The 11,214-nt window shown below is 48.9% G+C and overlaps 1 protein-coding gene across 2 annotated transcripts in view; it reads right to left on the bottom strand.

Moving 5' to 3' along the window:
- pld1b (phospholipase D1b) overlaps nt 1–10,938 on the bottom strand; it is a 22,285-nt gene extending 11,347 nt beyond the window's left edge. For both annotated transcript variants that reach the window (XM_047329942.1, XM_035619068.2), the window contains exons 1-7: nt 10,815–10,938; nt 1,412–1,581; nt 1,158–1,321; nt 567–709; nt 349–460; nt 188–253; nt 25–83 (exon numbers count right to left, since the gene is read on the bottom strand). In XM_047329942.1, the coding sequence (XP_047185898.1) occupies nt 25–83; nt 188–253; nt 349–460; nt 567–709; nt 1,158–1,321; nt 1,412–1,550 (683 nt within the window). In that variant the 5' untranslated portion in view covers nt 1,551–1,581; nt 10,815–10,938. The remainder of the gene's footprint in view (nt 1–24; nt 84–187; nt 254–348; nt 461–566; nt 710–1,157; nt 1,322–1,411; nt 1,582–10,814) is intronic.
- Nucleotides 10,939–11,214: the final 276 nt, after the last annotated feature.

Below are 11,214 nucleotides of genomic sequence, written 5' to 3'. Positions count from 1 at the left end.
CATCTTACAGTGAGTGGCTCGTACAAGCCCTTTGGTCCCAGGTCGTGGATGAAGGAGAGCTGGCTAACGTCAATGAACTCCATCTGAGAAATGACAACAATCAAAATGTTTAACTTCCCGTTGCTGCATATCATCAAAATCCTTTTCTTGAAGACCTGGCAGCATGAACATTGTCCCCGTCCGTTACCGTGGCGTGGTAGTTCCTGTACATCGGCATCTTGAGCAGGTTGTTCAAGTAGTCCTCCAGTTGTCTCTGCAACAAAAGGAAAAAGAAGCATCGGCCCATAATTAACAATCACATCCAAAATTTAATAAATGGGTAGAAAGGAAAGCGAGTGACGGACGCACCCTGCGACTGGACACCTGCTCCTCCCGGGCCAGCTCGTCGCGACCTCCTCGGGGCAGGTTGGGTATCGGCGTCACCTCGCTCCTCGCCGCCGTGTTCCTCTTGATCGTGTGACTGCGGAGGGACATGACAGAGGGTCGGTCAGGCGCTTGTTGGATTTACAGTCAATCTGATCCACGCCCGTTCACCGGACATCCTCGGCCCCCCGGCGCGTGTTCACCTGCGGGACGGCAGCGGCAGCCTCATGAAGGTCTTGTACGTCCGGAGCTCTTTGTGCAGCTCCATGAAGTGTTTCTCCTTCCTCTTCACCAGCCACGTGAACTCACCGTGTTTCATCTCGATCTTGAACACCGCCGGCAACGACTGAACACGCACACGCAGACGCACACACACTCACACACACACACACACACACACACACACACACACACAGACACACACACACAGACAAACCACAGACACACACACACACAAACCACAGACACACACACACACACACACACACAAACAAACACACACAAACCACACACACACCACACGCACACACACACACACACACACACAAACCACACACACACAGACACACACACACAGACACACACACACACAGACACACACACACACAAACCACAGACACACACACACACACACACACACAAACAAACACACACAAACCACACACACACCACACGCACACACACACACACAAACAAACACACACAAACCACACACACACACACACACACACATTTAGAAATACACGTTTTTAAAATAATTGCGATAATCCCGTTTTGCTGCTGGCGCCGTGCACCTTGTTGACGCTCCTCTGCGTGGTGACGTTGAAGCGGTCCTGGGCCGCGGTGAAGCGCTCCACCTCCAGGATCTTGGCCGTGATGGGCGAGGACAGGTAGACCTCGGCCTCGGGCTGCTTGAAGCCCACCGTGCGGTGGATCACCGAGAAGGGCAGATGCTCCGCTGGAGAACAGCATCAGCATCAGATATACACTTATTCATCCATCTATATATGCGATATACGAACCCGATGGCCGATGAAACGGCGCGTACCTGCGACGGGGGTGTCCGTGGTGTCGTACTCGCCGTCTCCCAGGTCCAGCTCGCGGGTGTCCAGGTTCTCCATGATGTCCGTCATGTCGTTGGCCACCAGCTGCAGGGTGCTGGAGGTCGGGTTGGACTGCTGCAGCATGTTAGCACTCGGTGTGGAGCCCGGGGCTCACCTGGGGGGACAGGCAGGGGGAGGACGGGGGGCCGCCAGGTTAATCCACGGCACAGGAAACATCGACTAGATTAACGTGCAGCAGCAGAGTGAATGGAGGAAGTTGAGGGTTTCACTTGTTCATTAACTGCAGCAGGATGAGCGACAGCAAAAGGTCCTGAGACAACGTCTTACAACTGAAATGATGTGTTATTGTCCTCCAGGAGATTAGTTAACAGAGTCGGTGAAGTGGTTCACACACACACACGCACACACACACACACACACACACACACACACACACACCACACACACACACACCACACACACCACACACACACACACACACACACACACACACACACCACACACACACACACACGACACACGAACGCTTCTGCAGAAACACACAGTGAACACAGGAGCCTGTTGTCCTCAAACCCTCCACCACATTGAGATCGCGTGGTGTGATAAGTCCAGTGTGTGTGTCACATTGGCGCCTTTCTAAAGGTGCGTGGACAATATTTCCTGGTGGAACAAGTGAAGGAAGAAGAAAAAGGAGGTGAGGAGAGAGAGGGAGCGACCAGACGTCTCACTCCTCATATTCCTGGCTTGTGTTTCACTTTTGCAGAAAGTGTTTCACGCAGCTCCGGTCAGAATCACCGTGGTCTGACTCAACAAATGTCAACCAGATCTGGGGATTCAAAGAGTTCCAGAGGCGGAACGCGTCTCTCCAGCCGTCCTGTTGACCCCCTGGTGTCTGACTGGCTCGCTTTATGGAATATGATCATAAAAATAAGACAAAAAACATGACATGAATCTGTAGACCACAGGATCATAACTCATCTGTCTCTCATGTCAAGTAACAGTCAGCCGATAAGAAATGAAGAGCAGGAGATCAGCTCCTGAGGATAGTGTGTGTGTATATAGATATATATATATAGATATATATAGACAATACTATTGAAGTACTACTTGTGTTGTCATGACTCAGTTGGATCATATGATCATGAGAAGGTAATTATTGAACCTTGAAAACAAGCAAAAATATTTTCATTTCAAGATGACTGATGCCGGTGTGTGTGTCTGTGTGTGTGTGTGTGTGTGTGTGTGTGTGTGTGTGTGTGTGTGTGTGTGTGTGCCCAGCCTGATGAGCACTCACATTGATTGGGTACAGTGTGGACCCCCCCCCCCCCGGTGGCAGGCTGTTGAGTTCCATCTCTTGTTTTTCAAATCATCCTCTCGCTTCTCATCAGTGACACTGACGTCCCGACATCGGTTCGTTTGAAGTCACGTACTAAAACTAAACATGTGACAGGCTCTGATTGACACCTTGTTCTTCTGGGACACTCGTCACACTTTAAGACATTTTGAAAAACACAATTAGTTATCATTTATCTTGCAGTTTGAGCAGTGACACACACACACACACACACACACACACACACACACACACACACACACACACACACACACACACACACACACACACACACACACACACACACACACACACACACACACACACACACACACACACACACACACTAACCTGAGCCAGCAGAGGCTGAGAGGAGCCCATCGTCCTCCTCATCACCTCCTCACGTCTCTCCGTCAGAAAACAAACTCCCACATAACAAACCCAAGAGGCTGCTTCTCACACACACACACTGCAACACACACACACACACACACACTGCAACACACACACACACACGTTCAGAGTCAGATAGTCCGGGAGGTTGAGAGCTGAGTGCAGCAGCGACTCGGCCAGCGGAGGAGGAGTAGGGGGAGGAGGAGGACTCCACCGGGGGGGGGGGGGGGCATGAGGGAGGAGACGCTATTGGTCAGAGGTGGAATTCAGGGCCCACGAACACTCCATGGGAGGGGAGGCGGGGGGCGTGTGATCAGGTGTCATCTGGAGCAACTCCATCTATTGGCGGCGCAACTATTCGTCAATTCATCGAGTAGTCGATTGACTGAAAAAGCTAAACGTAGCAGACGTTCCCTCGTCCTCGCAGCATCCTTTCTCTCGCGCCTGATCGTAACCCTGGAGATCTTTTCATGGGGTTTTTGATAGTTGGTCAAAGACATGCGGACAGTCGTCAGCAGACGAATCCTCCAGGACTCAGTCGTCAGCTCACGTCGAGGAAATCGCTCGACTGCTCCTCTGAAGTTTCCTGCTTCAATGTCTGTGAATTCATCTGCACATTACTTTTCTGGATTAGAATCCACGAATCATTTCGACGGCCGAGCGTCATTAGATCGTGGACAATCTTTCCTGAAGCCCAAAGGAGACATGATCTACAAACTGCTCGTTTTTGTCCGACCGACAGTCCAGAAGTTCAGTTTTAATATCTAGTAAACAGAGAAAGGAGGAATATCCTCACTGACGAGATGAGAGTCTGACAATATCTGGCGTCTTCGTCCTTGAAGAACAAGGCGTGTGATCAGCATCCAGGGCATGACACACACCTGCAGAGGCTGAACGTACCTTGTTCTTCAGGAAACAGGCAGAACCAGTACAAAGATATTTTTTAAAGTGCAAATGAAGCCGGAGGCCGGAACGTCTCCCCGCCCCGACACCAGCGAGCCGACGTGACACACACACACACACACACACACACACACACACACACACACACACACACACACACACACACACACACACACACACACACACACACACACACACACACACACACACACACACACACACACACATTGACAGTAAGATTGTGTAAATCCTAACATTTCTCTACGGAGTCTGGTGCAGACAGAGAGTGTGTGTGTGTGTGTGTGTGTGTGTGTATGTGTGTGTGTGTGTGTGTGTCCTGCCCTCAAACCGTAAATCATTTCTTCAAATTGCTCATTTATCCAAAATGTGACCTTTGACCTGAGTGACATCGTGGTCAAAGCTCGTAACAGGTAAAAGGATTTTTTTTTTTTATCTGTGTGAGGAATGTGAGCGTCTATCTCAGTCCAACAGCCACGGTCAAAGTCCAAACGTTGCATTTAAAGACAGAAATTCTGAATCTGTTTGTATGTCAACAGTGGATTGAAAAGGTGGTGTTGTTGTGTAATACGGAGAAGAAGGACGGAGTCGACGGGTCCACGCGTCAGGGCGTCGCTCTCAGTTCTCGCCGCGGCGTCAGAAATCACGTCTCCCCGTCGACGACGCGCGTAGCAACCGCCGCCCTGCGTCTCCTCCACCGGTGAGAACAACTCAGAGGTCGGCGAGGTCAGAGGGAACGAAGGAGTCGAGCGGAGGATTACATGAAGAGAGATCGTGGACAGATTGTGAGAGGAGTGTGTACAGTCACGTTCATGCATCACAGGCAGCGACCGCGTCCATCACCGCTCACGTGGTTGAGGAAAGATCCGACCGGATGAATTCTCTCAGGCGAGTGTCAAGATTGTGCAGCTGGATTTCACACCACGTTGGAGACTAATAGAGAAGCAGCGCGCTGCCTGCGAGGGGAAGTCAGAGAACAATCACTGACTGCCGATGAGCGTCAGCTTCCTGTGGGGCAGAATTTACTGATGATATTTTACAGGAAACAACACGGAGCTGTGAAAATGCAGAAGGGCAGCGAGGCTCAGACGTCCGACAAAGATTCATCCCATCATATTAGTCAAATGGGTTCTTTGACATTTCAAAAGCTAAATGATTCATGGGACCATGAGAATTACTTTCACCACCACCTGGGGGAATAAATATATTCCACAAATTCAGTTCAGTTTTACAAACAGACAGCGGGGGAATAACTCGTGCTGCTCCTGATCGATACTGTGCATCCCATCAATCAGATCCTTCACGATCCTCCAGCCGACGTCTGGATGATTTGATGATCGTGTCTCAGGCCAACAAAGACGCTCCGCCTGTTTGTCTGCAGACACAAGCTCTGTTCCTCTCCACCGTCACGACCTCAGGGGTCAAATCAACTGGAGCTCCTTTAGATTTAATATGTAGAGATCATCATCATCAGGACGGGAAAGAAAATAAAAAGAAATGGTTTGTCAGAAAGCTTCTCGAGTTCTAATTCTGTCAGAGCCAAACGAGGAAGTGGTTTGATTCTAATCGACAGTGTCATTGTGTCGGCGGAGGCCGAGGTGTTCGAGTGACACTGTGACGTCGCCACCTGCTGGTCAGCTCCGCCTGCTGCATCAGCCTGTTGACTGTCAATCAAATGATTTGGATCCGAAATGAAATGGATTTATTTTCTGATGCAATTACAAGTAATCAAAAGAACAAATTCACACACGGCAAATTTTCTTTACCTCCTTGTTGCAAATGAATAAATATTGAATTTGATTGACAACTGAACCTCATGTTTCAGCAAACGTGCCCCTAATATTTCAAACTAAAACAGTATGAAATTATTTTAGCGTTAACAACTTTTATAAAATGCATGTGCATTGAATTTTTACATTAAAATCATTGTCGTCTCTCTGTAAAACACAAATTGTTGCTGTTGATGATGAACTAGAAGCAATTTCAGGATCATTCAAGAACAAAGCAACTGGCCTCAGCCCCAAAAAATTAGAAGATGCCGACGACCTTTGTCCGACAGAGACTAAGAGACGAAGGAGAAACCTTGTATTTCCAGTTTCGGGGAGTGTCGTGCACTCGGCTGTAGACGACAGGATGAAGGAGAGAGAGAAGACGAGCGAGGGAACAGAACAAGAAACACCAAGTCACTAAAACATGGGGACGTCCAGACATTATCCATATGATCAGCTAATGTGTCAGTGATGCCAACGTTGTGAGATGTGGACGGTCCCGTGTTGCCTCATTGTCCTGTTTCATAAGCATGTGTGTGTGTGTGCGTGTGCGTGTGTGTGTGTGTGTGTGTGTGTGTGAGAGAGAGATGCCAGGTAATATAAAGAAACGCCTGATTTCTCTCTCCTGCCTCTCAGCATCTTGTCTCCGTCAGGTGATTGTCATTGACGTGACTCAGCTCGGACAAACCAGTGGCACAACAACAAACCTGTGTGTGTGTGTGTGTGTGTGTGTGTGTGTGTGTGTGTGTGTGTGTGTGTGTGTGTGTGTGTGTGTGTGTGTGTGTGTGTGTGCGTGCGCTCCGAGTTCAGCAGCTGACACTCCCACTACATCCAAAAAATCCCCATTGTATACGCGGCAGGAGGAAGTCTGTGTGTCACTGAAGTGGCAGTGGACCAGTTCACATTGACGCATTTTGTTCCACGAACAAAGACAAGTCAGTTCTAAAAAGAAAGAAGAAATTGCGTCTCTGTCAATTGTCCGTCTCTCTGCAGGATTACACACAAAAAATGTCTGATTTCCAATAACACGACTGAAGGAAGAACCAGAGCGTCCGGTCGAATTGTCAATTTCACTTAGGAAGTTTCCTGGAACTCAGCGCCGTGATAAGATCTGTTCACATCCTCTGGACGCTCAGGGAATGAGCTTCACAGAAAGAAGATTCCTCAAAAGAAGAAGAAGAAGAGGATGAATATGACCCAGATGTCAGTTACTGTGACATATGAATCATAAACCACTGAAACATGCTGATGGAGCAGCTGAGGTTTTTCTAGTTCATCTTCAGAAATGTGTCGTTTCACCACGACAGACGATCAATAACATCCACCGTCATGACGACGTGGGTCAGTGTCAGAGGAGTGGATTCTCTTTTCATACGTCCTGTGAATCCTCCTTTAACCTTTGACCTTGACCTCGTGACCTTTACCACTGAGGTCGAGGAACAGACGACATCAGGACGGACCATCTGACCACACCACGTGACATTTTGGAGCGTTCGCACGCTCGCACGCACGCACGCACGCACGCACGCACGCACGCACGCACGCACGCACGCACGCACGCACGCACGCACGCACGCACGCACGCACGCACGCACGCACGCACGCACACACACACACACACACACACACACACACACACACACACACACACACACACACACACACACACACACACACACACACACACACACACACACACACACACACACACACACACACACACACACACACACAGTCATTCAACTGAAGAGCCATAACAAGTCCATAAGTGGGAATATTTCTTTTCTCCAGAGGAGAAGCGGCGGCTCATGAAACCGCCGCTTCTCCTTCAGACGATGACGAGGACGAGTGTGTGAGATGTGAGGAACTGAGCGGGCGCTCTCGTCCAGCGGGGGACTTCATTTAACGTGACACGCGCAGCCACATTTTGGTTACCACGGTGATCTCTTTATACTTGACAAATCAGGCTCCTCAAACTATGGCCAAAAGAATGTGGACCTCATCGATCTGTTCGTCCCGGTTTGGAGAATTAGATTTACATCTCAAATTAGATCTGGAGGACAAACGGTCGGCACTGTCGTCTGTAGGTGACTCACGTCAGATTAGTGTCCAGACATCTCCGACCTTTCTGCCACGGCTTCGACATGGTCGTCCGATTTCAGGAGCCAAAGATTCTGAAGGGCCATCCCTTCATGAAGCTGAAGGGATGTGATTGTATTTCTAACCAACTCCAAATGTGGTTTGGATGCGGTCATCTGGTTTTGTTGTCCAGAGAATATCCAGAAAACAGATGTGGGCCGACAGCGGTTTGATATTTCAGGTCGTTGATTTGTTTCCAACAGTTTGTGTTTTTGTCTCTTTCCTGTTTCAACGTGACAATGACCCCATGTGCACACAGCAGGACCCCCCCCCGGAGAGGAACTCGACCGGCTCCAGCAGCGACCGTGAGCCGGACCTTAAGACCTGACTGTCACTGCCACTGCCACACCTTTTTAATATTTTTCCCTCAGATTCTAAGGATTAAATGTCTTGAACTGAACGGAACAATAGTCACATTCATGCATTTTTGGCGAGAACAGACATTTGTAAGAAGCTTTTCCAACTTCTCCAGTTTAAATCTCACAGCGATCACGTGGTGTTTGACCCGTCGTCGACGTCGTCGTCAGACGTTGTTCTGCAGATAATATTTATCAAAGGATGAACCTCTCCCACCACCACACCCACTGCCCCTTGAGCTCTCCTCTCTCTATCAGTGTGTGTGTGTGTGTGTGTGTGTGTTGGGTACAAAAGCCGGACACACCCACAAAGTCAATTAAGCACTCCTGTGTTGCCGACTGTTTGCTGGCAGAGCCATTACATGAATAAGCAATCTCACGCACGCACGCACGCACGCACACACGCACACGCACACACACACACACACACACACACACACACACACACACACACACACACACACAGACACACACACACACACACACACACACACACACACACACACACACACACTATCCTACCTGTGCACAAGACTGTTAGAGCCAAACCCATTAGTTAAGTCTCCACTGGAGTGAACGAGTGAGTCAACCAATAAAAAAAATGCAAACGCAAATACAGGAAAAGCAGGTCTTTCTAAAACACACACACACACACACACACACACTTCCTTTCATATTACAACAACCTGTTCCTCAGACACGTTGTTTCCTCACACGTCTTGCAGCAACATTGCAACAGAACACGACTCACATTCTGCAGACGGACACATGAAGCACGTCGAGGTCTGGACGATCGTGAAACTCATACGGTTCCGGGACCCCCATGACCCCCATGACCCCCATGACCCCCCTGACCCCACGACCTCTAACAAGTTTGAGTGACTGTTGACATTAGGAAAGTTGATCAGAGGACGACAAAGTGATGGAAAAAGAGTCATATTTTTAAAACCTACCCTGAAAAACTAACATCACTTTGCAGGCGTGTTCGCTGCATATCATTAATATATTAATATTAATTGGAAGACAAACGCAAACAACGCCGGCGACTGCACCTGCCCGTTGTTTCAGCACACGCCGTTGCAATAATTGCACAAAGACAAACGCATCACGACCATGTGCGTTTTCACATAAGTCAAGTCATCACCGCAAGATGAAGAGCACGTCTGTTATGTATTAAAGGACGAGCGCGGAGCAGAAATCAAATATAATATTCAACCTAACGATGTTTCAATTAGTACGTAATCACCTGAAACTATAAGAATCATTGTGTGTTTTACTTTGGGATGAGCACTTGCATCCACACGGAGAGCGAGTTGTCGTCCACGGAGTCCATCATGTTTCTACAGGAGCCGAGACTGGACGAGACAAACTCTGACTCTCAGAAAGACGCCTCCAGGTTTTCACCTGGGGGCCAGCGTTGATTCTGCTACACACCTGGATGAGGGAGGGGGAGACGAGGAGCCACAGAATCCTATTGACTAGGAAATATATTCAAACATGTTTTGGGGTTGTGGAAACCCTGAGTGAAATATTATATTTGGGCATCTTCAAAGTTGGAACAGCACGATGCCTCAAGGAAAACTACACCTGCATCTGGAAACGATACCGCATCACATTTCACTTTCATGTCCAAACTCTATGTAATATTCTTTCATACTTGTCGTCACCTCAAGCTCCACAAATCCCCTGCTCCAAAAAATATCATATAACTGAGTCAAGACATCTCCAAAACATTATTGTTGTTGGGTGTTCAGTTCAATCAGCTTCGAGGTGATTCTGCTCAGTGAAGGAGGAACCAGTCCACCTCATCATCTGTCATAACAGATTCTGATGAGAGGTTTGATAAGGTGGTGGTTGGTGATAGAGGATGTGATGAACCGACTGGAGGTGGTTTGGTTTCCGCTGTCACGTCTCACCAGCACTCAGAGGGACGGAATCAAAAAAAAGGAAGAAGCGTCGAGCTGCTCAGTTACAGGTCGGACCCGTCCTGCTGCTGATCCTCCCCGAGGGAGCGACACACACACACGCGCACACACACACACACACACACACACACACACACGGGATGCGCTGCCCGACGAGCCCCCGCAGAGGACGGATGCCTTCACTAGCCAAAAAAAACAGAAGACCCACTGCGGCACCGCAGCCGCATCGCCAATTACGCGCAGACGAACGCCAATTTACGCGTTCGCGCACCTGCGCTGCCACACACACACACACACACACACACATAGACAGAGACACAGACACACACACACACACACACACACACACACACACACACACACAGACACAGACACACACACACACACACACACACACACACACACACACAGACAGAGACACACACACGCACACAGCGGGGGGGGGGGGGAACTTTACTAAACAACACACGGACATGTGAAACCAAAAGCAGCGCAGCTGATTGGAGCCTTTAAAAAAAAAGAAAAATAAGAGAGGCGAGTGTTTTTCTCACCTGCTGATGTGAAAGTGAAGCGACGGCAGCTGGAGGCTGTTCGCACTGAGCCGGTGAGACCGCGAGCAGCAGCAGGAGGCGGAGGACCAGGGAGCCGCAGCAGCACTTCCTGTGAGCTCGCCTTCAAAATAAAACGACCAGAGCCCGACCGATATGGATGGCGATGTTTGGGAGAACAAGATTACCGATACCGATACATCGGCCGATATATGCTTCTTTTATTTAAAATTGTCAATGATGCCTCAGATGTCTATATTTAAACCTCTGACAGAAATGTAATTGAGGCTTAAAGGGACAGTTCAGTGATTTTGAGGTGGGGCTGTATGAGTTACTTATGCATAGTTAATATGTGACCTTATGGAGATGGTGATCAGTGAAGTCATTTAACAGAGTTTGGAGG

Source organism: Scophthalmus maximus, chromosome 21, assembly GCF_022379125.1.
Source record: "Scophthalmus maximus strain ysfricsl-2021 chromosome 21, ASM2237912v1, whole genome shotgun sequence".
Lineage (NCBI taxonomy): Eukaryota > Metazoa > Chordata > Actinopteri > Pleuronectiformes > Scophthalmidae > Scophthalmus > Scophthalmus maximus.
The sequence above is the reverse complement of the archived record's forward strand: the minus strand, read 5'-3'. Positions and strand labels throughout refer to the sequence as shown.